Source organism: Oncorhynchus tshawytscha, unplaced genomic scaffold, assembly GCF_018296145.1.
Source record: "Oncorhynchus tshawytscha isolate Ot180627B unplaced genomic scaffold, Otsh_v2.0 Un_contig_2750_pilon_pilon, whole genome shotgun sequence".
Lineage (NCBI taxonomy): Eukaryota > Metazoa > Chordata > Actinopteri > Salmoniformes > Salmonidae > Oncorhynchus > Oncorhynchus tshawytscha.
In genome coordinates, this window is record NW_024609718.1 from 164,821 (window position 1) to 184,670 (window position 19,850).

A 19,850-nucleotide genomic window follows, 5' to 3' on the forward strand; every position below is an offset into this window, starting at 1 on the left:
TACACTGAGTATACCAAACATTAGGAACACCTTCGTCATTTTGAGTTGGCCCTCAGAACAGCCTCAATTCGTTGGGGCATGGACTCTACAAGGTGTTGAAAGGGTTCCACAGGGATGCTGGCCCATGTTGACTCCAATGCTTCCCACGGTTGTGTCCAAGTTGTCTGGATGTTCGTAGGGTGGTGGACCATTCTTGATACACAAAGGAAAAACTGTTGAGCGTGACAAATCCAGCAGCGTTGCAGTTCTTGTCACAAACCGGTGCGCCTGGCACCTACTACCATACCCCGTTCATTGTCTTGCCCATTTGCCCTCTGGATGGAACACAGACACAATCCATGTGTCAAGTTGTCTCAAGGCTTAAAAATCCTCCTTTAACCAGGTCTCCTCCCCTTCATCTACACTGATTGCAGTGGATTTAACAAGTGACATCAATAAGGGATCATACCTTTCACCTGGATTCACCTGGTCAGTCTGTGTCATGGACAGAGCAGGTGTTCTTAAATGATTTGCATACTCAGTGCTTTCTCTATCATTATCTATGGTCAGGTGGGAAAAAAAAGCTTTGTCTTGATTGGCTCCTCTTGGGGAAAGGGAGGTCGGGTAACGCCCCTAGTTTAAATCTATGCAGTAGTAGCAGAGATACAGTATATTGTACAGTCGTCTCAAATAAAACTGTGAAGGACCTCGGCGTTACTCTGGACCCTGATCTCTCTTTTGAAGAACATATCAAGACCATTTCAAGGACATCTTTTTTCCATCTACGTAACATTGCAAAAATCAGAAACTTTCTGTCCAAAAATGATGCAGAAAAATTAATCCATGCTTTTGTCACTTCTAGGTTAGACTACTGCAATGCTCTATTTTCCGAGCTACCCGGATAAAGCACTAAATAAACTTCAGTTAGTGCTAAAACGGCTGCTAGAATCCTGACTAGAACCAAAAAATTTGATCATATTACTCCAGTGAGCCTCTCTACACTGGCTTCCTGTCAAAGACAAGGGCTGATTTCAAGGTTTTACTGCTAACCTACAAAGCATTACATGGGCTTGCTCCTACCTATCTCTCTGATTTGGTCCTTACATACCTACACGTACGCTACGGTCACAAGACGCTGTGGCCTCCTAATTGTCCCTAGAATTTCTAAGCAAACAGCTGGAGGCAGGGCTTTCTCCTATAGGAGCTCCAGATGGGCTGGTCTGCCTACCCATGTCAGAGACGGAAACTCGGTCTCAACCTTTAAGTCTTTACTGAAGACTCATCTCTTCAGTGGGTCTTGATTGAGTGTAGTCTGGCTCTCCTTGACCTCTGAACTTGAAAGGCTCTGGAGCTTGACCTCCTTGCTGTCTCTGCCTGGCCGGTTCCCTCTTTCCACTGGGATTCTCTGCCTCTAACCCTATTACAGGGGCTGGGTCACTGGCTTACTGGGACTCTCTCATGCCGTCCCTGGAGGGTGCGTCACCTGAGTGGGTTGATTCACTGTTGTGGTCATCCTGTCTGGGTTGGCGATCCCCCCCTCCTGGGTGCACTGCCGTGGCGGAGATCTTTGACCTCAGCCTTGTCTCAGGATGGTAAGTTGGTGGTTGAAGATATCCCTTAGTGGTGTGGGGCTGTGCTTTGGCAAAGTGGGTCTCCTTCCTGTTTGGCCCTGACCTGGTGACCTCGGATGGGGCCAAGCTCTCCTGACCCCTCCTGTCTCAGCCTCCAGTATTTATCTGCAGTAGTTTATGTCTCCGGGGGCTGGGGTCAGTTTGTTATATCTTGAGTACTTCTCCTGACCTATTCTTGTCCTGTGATCTAAGTGTGCGTTCTCAAAATTCTCTCCTTCTCTTTTCTTTCTCTCCTCGGAGGACCTGAGCCCTAGGACCTGAGCTCCAGGACTACCTGACATGATGACTCCTTGCTGACCCCAGTCCACCTGGCCATGCTGCTGTTCCAGTTTCAACTGACCTGAGCCCTAGGACCTCCCCAGGACTACCTGACATGATGACTCCTTGCTGTCCCCAGTCCACCTGGCCATGCTGCTGCTCCAGTTTCAACTTGCACCTGACTGTTCTGCCTTATTATTATTCGACCATGCTGGTCATTTATGAACATTTGAACATCTTGGCCATGTTCCTTTATAACAGTCTCTGGCATCTAGCCAGAAGAGGCCACCCCCATAGCCTGGTTCCTCTCTGAGGTTTCTTCCAGCCAGGGATGGGTTTTGGCCTTTATAATAATGTGTTTTTACAATATTAGAAATTCTACACCTGCATTGCTTGCTGTTTGGGGTTTTAGGCTGGGTTTCTGTACAGCACTTTGAGATATCAGCTGATGTACGAAGGGCTATATAAATAAATTTGATTTGATTTGATTTGATTTGTATATAATGAGTTGTTGTCCCGGAGGCGGGAAGGCAGGTGACAAGCTATCTATCGATCTGCTTGTTAAACCTATAGAAACACAGTGAATAACGCTGTGCTCTCCGTGGACAGACGTTGACCTGAGTAAACCCTCTGGCTCCGCCTCTTCCTCTCTAGTAGCTCTGCTGTGTTGTTATTCACGGAGAACTCAAACCAGTGGGCGGTGGACACAGTGGGCGGAGGTCACAGTGGGCGGAGGTCACAGAGGGCGGTGGTCACAGTGGGCGGAGGTCACAGTGGGCGGAGACAGACAAGGAAAAGCTATTAATTTACAGTAGTAACAGCTGGCAAAACATTGATCTCCTTGACCTCTCCTTGATCTCTCCTTGACCTCTCCTTGATCTCTCCTTGACCTCTCCTTGACCTCTCCTTGATCTCTCCTTGACCTCTCCTTGATCTCTCCTTGACCTCTCCTTGACCTCTCCTTGCACTCTCCTTGCACTCTTCTTGACCTCTCCTTGACCTCTCCTTGACCTCTCCTTGACCTTTCCTTGACCTCTCCGTGAGCTCTCCTTGACCTCTCCTTGAGCTCCCCTTGACCTCTCCTTGAGCTCCCTCTCCTCCTTGAGGCTCCTTGACCCTCCTTGATCTTTCCTTGACCTCTCCGTGAGCTCTCCTTGACCTCTCCTTGAGCTCCCCTCGATCTCTCCTTGACCTCTCCTTGATCTCTCCTTGACCTCTCCTTGATCTCTCCTTGACCTTTCCTTGATCTCTCCTTGACCTCTCCTTGACCTTTCCGTGCACTCTCCTTGACCTCTCCTTGACCTCTCCTTAAGCGACCCTCAAGCACCTGCAGCAGCCTTTTCCTTCCACGTGTTTCTTAGTATTTGGTATATTAATATTTACATTGAACTTTGTACCTTTATAACAGTTCTGGAGTGTAGATTCACTGTAGCCATACTGCCATAGACACAATACCTTGTTGAGGTGTAGCACTCAGCCAGGGATGGACGTTATGATTTATATAATAATGTGTCTTACTACAATATTAGAAATATACACCAAAACGTACCACTTGGGTGTGAGTTCATTTATCACATAAGAACCACTGTACAATATGAAAACTCAGTCCATCAGAATCTGTAGAAAGCATGTTTATTTTACTTAAAACATATTGATTCATTGATTGAAACCCAGCACAAAGCAACATGATTTATTGTAAAACATCTTGAAGCTGCAGAAGTGTCTACTGTTCCAGTTGAAAATGAATACACATGATAACACATCTATCTGTGTAAAATAATAGGTCACTTGACAGTGGTGTGACTCTGTTGGGGTCAATTCCATTTCAATTCCAGTCAATTCAGAAAGTACACTGAAATTCCAATTCTCTTCAATGCTTTTCAATGAGGAATTTAAAAAAAAAATGGAATTGGAATTTGGTTTACTTTCCGAATTGACTGGAATTGAAATGGAATTGACCCCAACCCTGGTGTGACTAACTGCTTAATGTAGATGTTATTAACAACTGGTAGTGGTGAGTCCCATGGTCATCTGGAGTAATGCTGACCACACAGATGGCAATACACAGCCTATGGCTCTAGCATCCTCCATGAACTCAGTGCTGCAGGGAAAACAGAGAGAAGAAGAAAAACAGGTGAATAAATGTCATGTAAACAGAGTAGAACAGCCTGAGTTTTACCCATAAGGCTCTGGTCAACAGTAGTGCACTATGCTGTGTAATGATATGGGGGGAAAGGTTAGTGTTGGAACAAAGGCAAACACACTATCCAGGATACACTTCCACACTCTGCCCCCAGGGGGCAGCACCAACAGGGTCTAGATGCTGAGCTAAGCCTTGATAAGCACATCAGGTGCAGCCAATGAAGGTGATTGGCAGTCTGGGAGATAGAGAGAGAGAGAGAGAGAGAGAGGAGGACAGAAGCCTCTCAGTCGGATTTTATTTGTTTTTGTTGTGTTAGAAAACCTCTTTAGTTGGGCATATATTTTTGTAGTGTGGTTTCTGTTCATATTTACTTTGTCACCATAAACATATGGATAATCTGCTTAAACTGGCCAACCAGGGGGTCAAGATGGAGCTAGCCCTGATCTCGGTAAGTTGCTGTCTCCTGGGTACATTCAACACCTGGCTGAATAGGCTGATTTCTCATATTTATACACATATCAACTCAGGTTACAGACCAAGTAGCTAGGACCCCTAGACATAATGAGTCAGGTTACAGACCATGTAGCTAGGACCCCTAGACATAATGAGTCAGGTTACAGACCATGTAGCTAGGACCCCTAGACATAATGAGTCAGGTTACAGACCATGTAGCTAGGACCCCTAGACATAATGAGTCAGGTTACAGACCATGTAGCTAGGACCCCTAGACATAATGAGTCAGGTTACAGACCATGTAGCTAGGACCCCTAGACATAATGAGTCAGGTTACAGACCATGTATCTAGGACCCCTAGACATAATGAGTCAGGTTACAGACCATGTAGCTAGGACCCCTAGACATAATGAGTCAGGTTACAGACCATGTAGCTAGGACCTCTAGACATAATGAGTCAGGTTACAGACCATGTAGCTAGGACCCCTAGATATAATGAGTCAGGTTACAGACCATGTAGCTAGGACCCCTAGACATAATGAGTCAGGTTACAGACCATGTAGCTAGGTCTAAGACCCCTAGACATAATGAGTCAGGTTACAGACCATGTAGCTAGGACCCCTAGACATAATGAGTCAGGTTACAGACCATGTAGCTAGGATCCCTAGACAGAATGAGTCAGGTTACATGTAGCTAGGACCCCTAGACAGAATGAGTCAGGTTACATGTAGCTAGGACCCCTAGACATAATGAGTCAGGTTACATGTAGCTAGGACCCCTAGACATAATGAGTCAGGTTACATGTAGCTAGGACCCCTAGACATAATGAGTCAGGTTACATGTATCTAGGACTCCTAGACATAATTTCGTAACACTATGGATGAGGATGCCATTTCAGACACACCCTGTGCCTTTGAATTGATCTCTGAGTAGAATACTGAATCCCCATTGGTTCCTGAGTCTCTGAATGTAATGTCATGTCATGTACACTACATTACCAAAGGTATGTGGACACCTGCTCGTCAAACATCTCATTCCAAAATCATGGACATTAATATGGAGTTGGTCCCCCCCTTTGCTGCTATAACAGCCTCCACTCTTCTGGGAAGGCTTTCCACTAGATGTTGGAGCATTGCTGCAGGGACTTGCTTCCATTCAGCCACAAGAGCATTATTGAGGTCAGGCACTGATGTTGGGCGATTAGGCCTGGCTTGATGGGATGAGGTCAGGGCTCTTTGAAGGCCAGTCAAGTTCTTCCACACCGATCTCAACAAACCATTTCTGTATGGACCTGGCTTTGTGCACGGGGGGCATTTTCATGCTGAAACAGGAAAGGGCCTTCCCCAAACTGTTGCCACAAAGTTGGAAGCACAGAATCGTCTAGAATGTCATTGTATGCTCTAGCATTAAGATTTCCCTTCACTGGAACTAAAGGGCCTAGCCCGAATCCATTATTCCTCCTCCACCAAACTTTACAGTTGGCACTATGCATTGGGGCAGGTAGCGTTCTCCTGGAATCCGCCAAACCCAGATTCATCCGTCGAACTGCCAAATGGTGAAACGTGAATCATCAGTCCAGAGAACGTGTTTCCACTGCTCCAGAGTCCAATGGCGGCGAGCTTTACACCACTCCAGCTGACGCTTGGTACTGTGCACGGTGATCTTAGGCTTGTGTGCGGCTGCTCAGCCATGGAAACCCATTTCACGAAGCTCCCGACGAACAGTTGTTGTGTTGACGTTGCTTCCAGAGGCAGTTTGGAACTCGGTTGTGAGTGTTGCAACCGAGGACAGACGATTTTTATGCGCTACGTGCTTCAACACTCAGTGGTCCTGTTCTGTGAGCTCGTGTGGCCTACCACTTCACAGCTGAGGCGTTGTTGCTCCTAGACGTTTCCACTTCACAATAACAGCACTTACAGTTGACCGGGGCAGCTCTAGCAGGTCAGAAATTTGACAAACTGACTTGTTGAAAAGGTGGCATCCCTGGACGGTGCCACGTTGAAAATCACTGAGCTCCGCAGTAAGCCCATTCTACTGCCAATGTTTGTCTATGGAGGTTGCATGGCTGTGTGCTCAATTATATACACCTATCAGCCATGGGTGTGGCTGAAATAGCCAAATCTACTCATTTGACGGGGTGTCCACATCCTTTTGTATATGTGGTGTATGTAGGCAGTACCTTGAAGTCCCAGAGGACCATAGCTCCGTCCAGACCCACACTGCTGTACTTGTCCACGTGGGCCTTAGTTCCTGACACGATACACAGCTGACTGGTGGGAGACACAAGAGCAGAGAGATTCAGTATACTTTACAAGCATTTCGCTACATCCGCAATAACATCTGCTAAACACGTGTATGTGACACACACAACACACAACACACACTCCCTCTCTCCTCACGTGATGCTGTTCTGGTGCAGGCAGCCCAGCTCGTTGCTCTCATCGTCGTCAGTAGCCTTCTTATCCAGATTGCGGAAGTGTTGCATGGCGGACATGCTGCCCCTAGAGGTCTGCTTGGGGATGTCCAGCTTCTTAACAAACTTCAGACTGCCTGGGCCCTTATAGGAGAACTGAAACGGACAGCAGTCATGGCCCTGAAACAGAGGGTTTAGACATTAGGTATGCAGAGTATGTATGATAGGAACACAGGATTTAGACATTAGGCATGCAGGGTATGTATGATAGGAACACAGAAGGTTTAGACATTAGGTATGTATGATAGGAACATAGAGGGTTTAGACATTAGGTATGTATGATAGGAACATAGAGGGTTTAGACATTAGGTATGTAGGGTATGTATGATAGGAACATAGAGGGTTTAGACATTAGGTATGATAGGAACATAGAGGGTTTAGACATTAGGTATGCAGGGTATGTATGATAGGAACATAGAGAGTTTAGACATTAGGTATGTAGGGTATGCATGATAGGAACATAGAGGGTTTAAACATTAGGTATGCAGGGTATGTATGATAGGAACATAGAGGGTTTAGACATTAGGTATGCAGGGTATGTATGATAGGAACATAGAGGGTTTAGACATTAGGTATGCAGGGTATGTATGATATTGCCTTATGCCCGAGTCCCAAATAGAACTATATTGCCTTTATATAATGCACTGCTTTTGACCAGGACCGATAGGAGCAAACTGTAGAATACCAGGCCACAAGGGATCCTGTAAAGCCTATATATAAGGGGCAGTGTTCCATCTGGGACAGTGTATCACTGAACTCAATGAACTCCCACAGGTGGAAGTGGTTCGGTGAACTTGGCTCACATGTTGAGTAACCTTGCTATGGTTCTGGTCGGTCACAAATGAAGAGAGTGATGAGAGGTGTGTTTTCTTACCGCGGCAACCATCTCTGTGGGGCTCACATAGAGCACGCTCACTAGAGGGAGGCGGTCCGTTGTCAGCTGAGTCACCCTGTCAATCGACACGAGGTCAGAGATCAAGAGTCATGGGGTCAATGACATGTTCCTCTCTTTCTGTGAATCTCTAAATGAAAGATTCCTCTCATCCCTTTCTCCTAGCCTCTTCCTCAGAACATCAGAAGGGCACAAGGTTCCTTTTCAAGGATCTCCTCCAAGGCTCTAATGGCTTCCCTTTTCCATTTTCAGGAGAGGAGGCGAGAGGACGACAGTAGTGGAGGAAAAGACTGAGAAGCATCCTTTCTGTCAGTGATAGCTACTCACTCTTCCCCCTTCCCCCTTCACTCTTTCACCCTTCACTCTTTCACCCCTTCACTCTTTTTCCCTTCACTCTTCCCCCCTTCACTCTTCCCCCTTCACTCTTTCCCCTTCACCCTTCCCCCCTTCACCCTTCCCTTCCTTCATCTTCCCTTCCTTTCCCCTTCCTCTTCACTCTTTTTCCCCCTTCACTCTTTCCCCCTTCACTCTTTCCCCCTTCACTCTTTCCCCTTCACTCTTTCCCCCTTCACTATTTCCCCTTCACTATTTCACCCCCTTCACTATTTCCCCCTTCACTCTATTTCCCCTTCACTCTTTTCCCCTTCACTCTTTCCCCCTTCACTCTTTCCCCCTTCACTCTTTCCCCCTTCACTCTTTCACCCCTTCACTCTTTCCCCCTTCACTCTTTCACCCCTTCACTCTTTCACTCACTCTTTCCCCCTTCACTCTTTCACTCACTCTTTCCCCTGGGTGGCGTCGGCCACACTGATGCTGCTGTTGTGAGCGACCCAGGCCAGGTGGTCTCCGCTGGGGGAGAAGGAGACACTGTGTACCCAACCTCCACAGTCCTTGGTCTCCAGCAGCATCTCCCCAAATGGCATCTTAGCCCCCCAAGCTGTCGGGCCTGGCTTGTCCTCGATTTCCTTGATGTAGGCAGAGAAGATCCTGCATGAAGAGAATTTGGGTATTGTCATGTTTGTATCATTATGGCGGCAGGGTAGCCTAGTGGTTAGAGCGTTGGACTAGTAACCGAAATGTTGCAGGTTCGAATCCCTGCGCTGACAAGGTACAAATCTGTCGTTCTGCCCCTGAAAAGGCAGTTAACCCACTGTTCCTAGGCTGTCATTGAAAATAAGAATTTGTTCTTAACTGACTTGCCTAGTTAAATAAAGGTAAAATTTAAAAAATAAAAAAAACTCCGGCTCGCACAACGTTACTTTAATAGCTGATTATTTTGGATCACAAAGAGAGAGAGAGAACGTGTGAGAGAGTATTTTTAAATAGTGTTATAGTAATAACAGACTGTATATACATTGGTATAAAAACATTTAACCACTATATTATGACTCACACCTAGAAGAAAGGGTTCCGAAAGGGTTCTTCAGCTGTCCCTGTAGAAGAACCATTTTTGGTTCCACTTGACCCCTTTTGGGATCCATGTAGAATTTTCGGTGAAAAGGGTTCTAGATGGAACCCTAACGGCTTTTCCAAACGGTTCTCCTATGGGGACAGCCCGAATCACCCTTTTAGGTTCTAGATAGCACCTTTTTTTTCTAAGATTGCATGGTAAAGAAACCTGTTGTGAGAAAACACAAAACTATGGCAAAATTGTTTGCAAAATGACATCAGATTCAATTCAAAGGCGGTGCAGGGTTTATCAAGCAGAAGTGCTGTACAGATGTAATTACATTGTCATAGTTTTGTAACAGCTCCTTGACCAAGCATTAGAAAATAAATAATCTGACCCGATAATTACCTAGCTAAAGGTTGAATAAATAAGAATCAGCAAAGCAATAGCATCAACAGCATTAGAGACAGTTACTATCTGTTGGTTCTGACCTGCAGTGGAAGCCTTAGAGACAGTTACTATCTGTTGGTTCTGACCTGCAGTGGAAGTCTTAGAGACAGTTACTATCTGTTGGTTCTGACCTGCAGTGGAAGCCTTAGATACAGTTACTATCTGTTGATTCTGACCTGCAGTGGAAGCCTTAGAGACAGTTACTATCTGTTGGTTCTGACCTGCAGTGGAGGCCTTAGAGACAGTTACTATCTGTTGGTTCTGACCTGCAGTGGAAGCCTTAGAGACAGTTACTATCTGTTGGTTCTGACCTGCAGTGGAAGCCTTAGAGACAGTTACTATCTGTTGGTTCTGACCTGCAGTGGAAGCCTTAGAGACAGTTACTATCTGTTGGTTCTGACCTGCAGTGGAAGCCTTAGAGACAGTTACTATCTGTTGGTTCTTCTGACCTTGCAGTTACTATCTGTTGGTTCTGACCTGAAGCCTTAGAGACAGTTACTATCTGTTGGTTCTGACCTGCAGTGGAAGCCTTAGAGACAGTTACTATCTGTTGGTTCTGACCTGCAGTGGAAGCCTTAGAGACAGTTACTATCTGTTGGTTCTGACCTGCAGTGGAAGTCTTAGAGACAGTTACTATCTGTTGGTTCTGACCTGCAGTGGAAGCCTTAGAGACAGTTACTATCTGTTGGTTCTGACCTGCAGTGGAAGTCTTAGAGACAGTTACTATCTGTTGGTTCTGACCTGCAGTGGAAGCCTTAGAGACAGTTACTATCTGTTGGTTCTGACCTGCATTGGAAGCCTTAGAGACAGTTACTATCTGTTGGTTCTGACCTGCAGTGGAAGCCTTAGAGACAGTTACTATCTGTTGGTTCTGACCTGCAGTGGAAGCCTTAGAGACAGTTACTATCTGTTGGTTCTGACCTGCAGTGGAAGTCTTAGAGACAGTTACTATCTGTTGGTTCTGACCTGCAGTGGAAATCAGAGGATCCTGCAGCCAACAGGATGTTGTTGGGGTGCCAGTCCAGACACATCACCGTGGACCGGATGCTCTTCTTTATGTGCTTACTGAGCCACCTGCAGGGGCCAGAGGTCACAGAGGTCTCAAAGGTCAAAGGTTGCAATAGATTCATACTGGACAAATCTCAAGACACTACTGAGCCATAACAGTGTCAGAGGGGAAAGGTCACAGTAGATTCTGTCTAGGAACATCTCAAATGGTGCCTCACTTCCAGCCTATAGTGTACTACTGTAGTAACAGTCACAATAACAGTATTAGTAAGAGAGTACAGTGAGAGTGAGTGAGTGTGTACTACTGTAGTAACAGTCACAATAACAGTATTAGTAAGAGGGTAGAGTGAGAGTGAGTGAGTGAGTGTGTACTACTGTAGTAACAGTCACAATAACAGTATTAGTAAGAGGGTACAGTGAGAGTGAGTGAGTGTGTACTACTGTAGTAACAGTGACAATAACAGTATTAGTAAGAGAGTACAGTGAGAGTGAGTGAGTGTGTACTACTGTAGTAACAGTCACAATAACAGTATTAGTAAGAGGGTACAGTGAGAGTGAGTGAGTGTGTACTACTATAGTAACAGTCACAATAGCAGTATTAGTAAGAGGGTACAGTGAGAGTGAGTGAGTTAGTGAGTGAGTGAGTGAGTGAGTGAGTGAGTGAGTGAGTGAGTGAGTGAGTGAGTGAGTGAGTGAGTGAGTGAGTGAGTGAGTGAGTGAGTGAGTGAGTGAGTGAGTGAGTGGTGAGTGAGTGAGTGAGTGAGTGAGTGAGTGAGTGAGTGAGTGAGTGACCGTCCGTCCGTCCGACTGACTGAACGTGTTCCGTGTCTCTCACCAGTCGTTCTCCTTCTCGAAGTAGCAGACAGAGATGAGGCGAGCTCCGCTGCCCAGGGCAAACTTATTCTCCAGAGGGGACCACTTGACAAAAGTAGCAGCCCGGTTGATCCTAACCAACACCAGAGTGGGCTTCCACACCTTGTCCTTCAGGGTCCACACGTACGCATTACGGTCCGATGCACACGTCACGATGCGGTTCGAATCCGGAGCCCAGTCGATGCCTGGAAGGTTTTTAGGAGATGGAGACAATGAAGAGAATGATGCAGTTGGAATCCCATAATGCCTTGTGATGCAACATGTTCAGGCTAGCACCTTGTGTGTGTGTGTGTGTGTGTGTGTGTGTGTGTGTGTGTGTGTGTGTGTGTGTGTGTGTGTGTGTGTGTGTTCAGTGGAGTTACTGACTAACCAATGATGTTTTAATTCCTGGCTGTCTATGGCTGAGTCCCAAACGGCTTTTGGGCCCTGGTCTACTACTGTAGTACACTATAGGGAATAGGGCCCTGGTCTACACTAGTACACTATAGGGAATAGGGCCCTGGTCTACACTAGTACACTATAGGGAATAGGGCCCTGGTCTACACTAGTACACTATAGGGAATAGAGCCCTGGTCTACACTAGTACACTATAGGGAATAGGGCCCTGGTCTACACTAGTACACTATAGGGAATAGGGCCCTGGTCTACACTAGTACACTATAGGGAATAGGGCCCTGGTCTACACTAGTACACTATAGGGAATAGGGCCCTGGTCTACACTAGTACACTATAGGGAATAGGGCCCTGGTACACTATAGGGAATAGGCCCTGGTCACTAGTACACTATAGGGAATAGGGCCCTGGTCTACACTAGTACACTATAGGGAATAGGGCCCTGGTCTACACTAGTACACTATAGGGAATAGGGCCCTGGTCTACACTAGTACACTATAGGGAATAGGGCCCTGGTCTACACTAGTACACTATAGGGAATAGGGCCCTGGTCTACACTAGTACACTATAGGGAATAGGGCCCTGGTCTACACTAGTACACTATAGGGAATAGGGCCCTGGTCTACACTAGTACACTATAGGGAATAGGCCCTGGTCTACACTAGTACACTATAGGGAATAGGGCCCTGGTCTACACTAGTACACTATAGGGAATAGGGCCCTGGTCTACACTAGTACACTATAGGGAATAGGGCCCTAGTCTACACTAGTACACTATAGGGAATAGGGCCCTGGTCTACACTAGTACACTATAGGGAATAGGGAGCCCTTTGGGTCTCATTATATGTGGGTACCTGTGATTCGTCCTTTGGGTCTCATTGTATGTGGGTACCTGTGATTCGTCATTTGGGTCTCATTGTATGTGGGTACCTGTGATTCGTCCTTTGGGTCTCATTGTATGTGGGTACCTGTGATTCATTTGGGTCCTTTGGGTCTCATTGTATGTGGGTACCTGTGATTCGTCTCCACTGGGGATCTTCAGTCAGATAGACATCATTACGTCACTACAATATCTTGATTAACAACAACTAATACACAGCAATATCTGGAGAGAGGAGAGACATCGTTCACTACAATATCTTGATTAACAACAATAATCACACAGCAATATCTGGGGCTGACAGCAATCTCTGGAGATAGACATCTTTACGTCACTACAATATCTTGATTAACAACAACTAATACACAGCAATATCTGGAGAGAGGAGAGACATCTTTACGTCACTACAATATCTTGATTAACAACAACTAATACACAGCAATATCTGGAGAGAGGAGAGACATCTTTACGTCACTACAATATCTTGATTAACAACAACTAATACACAGCAATATCTGGAGAGAGGAGAGACATCTTTACGTCACTACAATATCTTGATGGAGAGAGGAGAGACATCTTTACGTCACTACAATATCTTGATTAACAACAACTATATCTACACAGACATCTTTACGTCACTACAATATCTTGATTAACAACAACTAATACACAGCAATATCTGGAGAGAGGAGAGACATCTTTACGTCACTACAATATCTGGAGAGAGGAGAGACATCTCTGCATTTCTACATCATCTTGATTAACATGTAACTAATGTGTAATGGATAGAAACTTGCTGATTGACAGTGGCACACACACACAAACGCACACGCACACAGACACACACAACATTGCATATTATGTGGAGGAGAGATGTCTATAATGCATTGACGTATCATATACGACACGTACAGAAACAAACAGTACATTGTATATGTATACACAGCAAATTCTCCAGTGGTGAATCAACACTGACAGTGTTCAGTTCAACACTGGGCCTGTGTGTATAAGTGTCTACGCTTTTCAGTGTTAAATCACTTTTAAAGGAAATTAGCACTTTTAGTGTTATGCAACACCTCATATTTAACACCAGGAAGTGTATATAGTTTTCACCAATGGTGTTTGCAATGACACCTCATAGTATTTTTTTGAACAATTACACTAATTAGGCCTAGTTTCACCCTAGTAAAAAAGGTCTGAAACTCATGGTTTACAGGCCACATCAGGCCTTGAAGTAGGGTAGGTAACTTTCCCCAAATTCCCAGATATCCTGGTTGAAGGATTTCAGAATTTTTTTATTATTTCCTCCCATTTCCAGGAATCTTCCAACCGCGATTTCTGAAAAATCTGGAAATTATGGCAAGATTTTTGACCAGAATTTTGCAACCCTATGTTACGGTTTTCTAGGTGCGAAGGATAGTCGGACCAAACTGCAGCGTGTAGATTGCGATCCATGTTTAATGAACAACGTGAAACACGAATAAACACAAAACACTACAAAACAAAGAACGTAACGAAAACCGAAACAGTCTATACTAGTGTAAATAAATAAAGAGATATAGGAACAACGACACTAAGGACAATCACCCACGACAAACTCAAAGAATATGGCTGCCTAAATATGGTTCCCAATCAGAGACAACGATAAACACCTGCCTCTGATTGAGAACCACTCCAGACAGCCATAGACTTTGCTAGATAACCCCACTAGCTACAATCCCAATGTATACACACCACATACAAAAACCCATGCCACTCCCTGGCCTGACCCAATACATAAAGATAAACACAAAATACTACGACCAGGGCGTGACACCCTACCTGCAAGTCACACTATGCTGGTTTACAAAGTGATTTGTAATTCCTATCAGAACCCAGACAGAATGATTGCCTGGGTTAGCAGCTTTGTGAGGAGAGTATGTGACTCATTTAAAAAGGGAACAACGTTTTCAGTAACGGGTACAAATCTAATTAACTGATTTGATTCGTTTTGAAAAAGGTTTGTTATTTGTCTTTGAGTAGCATAATATGAATCATTCAATCAGTGTACAAGCAAAAACAAAAGTATAAAAAACAATCATAAAAAAAATCTACCTGCAGTAGAGCATGCTGGGAAATATGCTAATAATGGCCGTGGTTTTGATGGGAACGTTATACTCTCCACAGAGTAAAACCAGAGAGGAAGAGGCAAAGCGAGAGATTTCACTCTCACCAAAATCTGTCCACACGGGAATTCAGCGTTATTCAATGAGTTTCTGTGGGCTTAATGAGCAGACTGATAAGCAGACTTCCTGGCTTCCCACCTTTGGGACAATGGCTCCTATTGTTAGCCTCTAGTCATTGTATAATGATCTCTGGTAAAACTGGCACAATCACACTCACAGTCAACACTGGTTATTAACTGGGGTTGTCTACACTAATAGAGTTCATTTAACACCTGAACCAACACTAGAAATATTACACTGAAAAACATCTACATTAGGTAACACTGGCCAATTTACTGTGTAGCAATGGCATTTTGTTAACCTTGTCCTCAGGCTCTATTGTTACTGCATATAGACGTTGGAGAGATTTGATTTGATTTGATTTGAGAGGGAGATCCGGCTTGGGACCAGATTAGCATGTTTACCTACAAATTTCTCTCTACGTCAAAGATAACTTGTTTAATGTAGAGATACTGTAGATAAATCACAATGTTCATGTTCCATCTTTGTACTTCAACAGAATACTAAAAGGGTAGAGTTAGACTAGTAAAGGAGACGAAGAAGAAGAGTGAAGTCTAATGTGTCCCAAATGGCAACCCTATTCCCTACATAATGCTCTTTGGGTCCTGGTACAAAGTAGTGCACTATATAGGGAATAGGGTACCATTTGGGCCCACACTACAGTATGGAGCTCCTTACATCTCTGCTAACATTTCCTCTGTTGATAATCACATTCCCCAGATCTTCAGACATTTTTAATGGACAGCCATTAGAGGAGGAAGAGGAAATGCATCTGCAGACGGCAAACAACACGAGGGGTTTACGTCTCAACGGGCTCCCTATTCACTACATAGTGCACTACGTATGACTAGAACCCTATGGGCCCTGGTCAAATGGTAGTGCACTGTATAGGGAATTTGGGATGCTTCCCGAGGAGCCAGCAGGCCAGCTAATGGAGGTATAGACCGGGAGAAAGAGAGGTGTGTGTGTGTGTGTGTGTGTGTGTGTGTGTGTGTGTGTGTGTGTGTGTGTGTGTGTGTGTGTGTGTGTGTGTGTGTGTGTGTGTGTGTGTGTGTGTGTTGAAATGCGGGCAGACTGGTTTAAGTATTACTGCAGGACTACTTACGTGTCCTGTCCTTATTCCAGGCATGACAGGAGAGAGGCTCCAACCCAAAGCTGTACAGAGACATGCTTCAACAAGGGGTCCACAGGGTTCTGGAATGTGGCTGGGAACGGAATGTCTTCTTCTTGTCAGGGATTGGTTGGAACTCTACTGTAGTAAAACCAGGAAGGGAGGGTTCAAAGTGAGACAGATTGGGTTAGATAAAGTTAGATTGTAGGCCTAGCCTATACTCTAGGAGGCAAATTTGCCCCCAAGCAACTCAACCCCAAGTGTATTTCAAAAACTGGTTGAATGTCTGAATTGTTTTTTTTTAGTTGTATCTTACTATAATCGTGCCCGTTTAGGTAAATATTAAGTTGAGCGTCGACTTTTGTTGAGTTGAGCAACGAGTTGAGCAAGGAACCTAACTGTGGACGTTGGTCGTCAGTGTTGGCACATACTTTGTAAACACAAAATGGCTACCTTTCATCTTTACATGGTTGTTGTTGCCTGCTAGCTGTGTTGACATAGTGGGAAAAACCATTGCATTCAGATACAGTAAACCCTACAGTATATATTGTTTTGTATAGGTAGAGATTTGTATCTTCCTTCCACTTGGTGGGAGACACTCAGAAGACCAGAAGGACGTTCTGATTGATCCTATATGCACAACAACATTAGACTGGTTCCATTGCAGACCCGTAATGTCCTGCTCCATTGGTCTCCATTGCTCTATGCCTCTCATACTGTCACTCCTACATTCTTGATGCCCTTGATACGTGGCATTACAAGACCTTTCTGCAATGCCTCCCAGTCCCAGTATCTGACAAGGAACTGAACTGAGAGTGCTTTCTTATCACACTTAATTAGCATAGAGATCAAACACACACAGACACAGATACACACACAGACACAGATACACACACAGACACAGATACACACACAGACACACACTCAAACAGGAAAGACCACGCCATAGAAAACCATAAGAAACCCCAAATGAAACTAAGAAACAAGGGAATGTCAACCAAAACCAGTCTCTCCCTCCTACCTCTCCTTCCTCCAGTGGACAGGAACGATAAGATGATGTGTGTGTGGTTGTAGCAGGGTTGTATTCGCGGACTCTGGGCAGTCGACACGAATGAAGCAGTGCAGCGCAGGACTGGAGAGGACACAAGAAGAGGAAGTAGAGCGAGATTGAGAGACACACAGAGAGAGAAGGAGGAGAGACGAGGGTGTGTCTGCATATTCAGCTATTGCGCAAGCACCTGGGACAAAGGTTGGTGGAGGATGAAGATAACATGCAGACTGTCAGGTGACCTCCCTCAACAGGACACCTGTAGTAGTCAGGTGACTTTCCCTCAACAGTACACCTGTAGTAGTTTGACTGAGACTTTCCCTCAACAGGACACCTGTAGTAGTTTGACTGAGACTTTCCCTCAACAGTACACCTGTAGTAGTTTGACTGAGACATTCCCTCAACAGGACACCTGTAGTAGTTTGATGACTTTCCCTCAACAGTACACCTGTAGTAGTTTGATGACTTTCCCTCAACAGTACACCTGTAGTAGTTTGATGACGTTCCCTCAACAGGACACCTGTAGTAGTTTGACTGACTTTCCCTCAACAGTACACCTGTAGTAGTTTTGACTTTCCCTCAACAGACACCTGTAGTAGTTTGATGACTTTCCCTCAACAGGACACCTGTAGTAGTTTGACTGAGACACTCCCTCAACAGGAAACCTGTAGTAGTTTGATGACTTTCCCTCAACAGTACACCTGTAGTAGTTTGATGACTTTCCCTCAACAGTACACCTGTAGTATTTTGATGACTTTCCCTCAACAGTACACCTGTAGTAGTTTGACTGAGACTTTCCCTCAACAGTACACCTGTAGTAGTTTGACTGAGTTTCAACAGGACACCTGTAGTAGTTTGATGACTTTCCCTCAACAGGACACCTGTAGTAGTTTGACTGAGACTTTCCCTCAACAGTACACCTGTAGTAGTTTGACTGAGACTTTCCCTCAACAGGACACCTGTAGTAGTTTGACTGAGACTTTCCCTCAACAGTACACCTGTAGTAGTTTGACTGAGACTTTCCCTCAACAGGACACCTGTAGTAGTTTGACTGAGACTTTCCCTCAACAGGACACCTGTAGTAGTTTGACTGAGACTTTCCCTCAACAGTACACCTGTAGTAGTTTGACTGAGACTTTCCCTCAACAGTACACCTGTAGTAGTTTGATGACTTTCCCTCAACAGTACACCTGTAGTAGTTTGACTGAGACTTTCCCTCAACAGTACACCTGTAGTAGTTTGACTGAGACTTTCCCTCAACAGTACACCTGTAGTAGTTTGATGACTTTCCCTCAACAGTACACCTGTAGTAGTTTGATGACTTTCCCTCAACAGTACACCTGTAGTAGTTTGATGACTTTCCCCCAACAGGAAACCTGTAGTAGTTTGATGACTTTCCCCCAACAGGAAACCTGTAGTAGTTTGATGACTTTCCCCCAACAGGACACCTGTAGTAGTTTGATGACTTTCCCCCAACAGGAAACCTGTAGTAGTTTGATGACTTTCCCTCAACAGTACACCTGTAGTAGTTTGATGACTTTCCCTCAACAGTACACCTGTAGTAGTTTGATGACTTTCCCTCAACAGTACACCTGTAGTAGTTTGACTGAGACTTTCCCTCAACAGGACACCTGTAGTAGTTTGATGACTTTCCCTCAACAGGACACCTGTAGTAGTTTGACTGAGACTTTCCCTCAACAGGACACCTGTAGTAGTTTGATGACTTTCCCTCAACAGGACACCTGTAGTAGTTTGATGACTTTCCCTCAACAGGACACCTGTAGTAGTTTGATGACTTTCCCTCAACAGGACACCTGTAGTAGTTTGATGACTTTCCCTCAACAGTACACCTGTAGTAGTTTGATGACTTTCCCTCAACAGGACACCTGTAGTAGTTTGATGACTTTCCCTCAACAGTACACCTGTAGTAGTTTGACTGAGACTTTCCCTCAACAGGACACCTGTAGTAGTTTGACTGAGACTTTCCCTCAACAGGACACCTGTAGTAGTTTGATGACTTTCCCTCAACAGTACACCTGTAGTAGTTTGACTGAGACTTTCCCTCAACAGGACACCTGTAGTAGTTTGACTGAGACACTCCCTCAACAGGAAACCTGTAGTAGTTTGATGACTTTCCCTCAACAGGACACCTGTAGTAGTTTGACTGAGACTTTCCCTCAACAGGACACCTGTAGTAGTTTGACTGAGACTTTCCCTCAACAGGACACCTGTAGTAGTTTGATGACTTTCCCTCAACAGTACACCTGTAGTAGTTTGACTGAGACTTTCCCTCAACAGGACACCTGTAGTAGTTTGATGACTTTCCCTCAACAGTACACCTGTAGTAGTTTGACTGAGACTTTCCCTCAACAGGACACCTGTAGTAGTTTGATGACTTTCCCTCAACAGTACACCTGTAGTAGTTTGATGACTTTCCCTCAACAGGACACCTGTAGTAGTTTGACTGAGACTTTCCCTCAACAGGACACCTGTAGTAGTTTGACTGAGACTTTCCCTCAACAGGACACCTGTAGTAGTTTGACTGAGACTTTCCCTCAACAGGACACCTGTAGTAGTTTGACTGAGACTTTCCCTCAACAGGACACCTGTAGTAGTTTGACTGAGACTTTCCCTCAACAGTAC

At 45.0% G+C, this 19,850-nt stretch overlaps 1 protein-coding gene and 1 long non-coding RNA gene across 3 annotated transcripts; both read right to left on the bottom strand.

The window, feature by feature from the left end:
* Positions 1 to 3,484: 3,484 nt before the first annotated feature.
* zgc:86896 (uncharacterized protein LOC415190 homolog) lies at positions 3,485 to 12,909 on the bottom strand. Of its 2 annotated transcripts, none has more exons than XM_042317216.1 (8): positions 12,874 to 12,909; positions 11,513 to 11,735; positions 10,636 to 10,743; positions 8,610 to 8,816; positions 7,812 to 7,887; positions 6,864 to 7,057; positions 6,644 to 6,734; positions 3,485 to 3,969 (listed from the first exon to the last, which is right to left on the bottom strand). In XM_042317216.1, exons 1-8 carry the CDS (start codon positions 12,896 to 12,898, stop codon positions 3,964 to 3,966), a joined length of 930 nt encoding a protein of 309 aa, XP_042173150.1. In that variant the 5' UTR covers positions 12,899 to 12,909; the 3' UTR covers positions 3,485 to 3,963. The 2 variants fall into 2 exon arrangements, with proteins under 2 accessions (XP_042173150.1, XP_042173149.1); XM_042317215.1 differs by lacking the exon at positions 12,874 to 12,909 and adding an exon at positions 12,798 to 12,837.
* Positions 12,910 to 13,101: 192 nt separating this feature from the next.
* Positions 13,102 to 17,340, bottom strand: LOC121838688. The gene is made up of 3 exons (XR_006082666.1): positions 17,181 to 17,340; positions 16,154 to 16,300; positions 13,102 to 13,133 (listed from the first exon to the last, which is right to left on the bottom strand). It is a non-coding gene; the product is annotated as an uncharacterized LOC121838688 (long non-coding RNA).
* Positions 17,341 to 19,850: the final 2,510 nt, after the last annotated feature.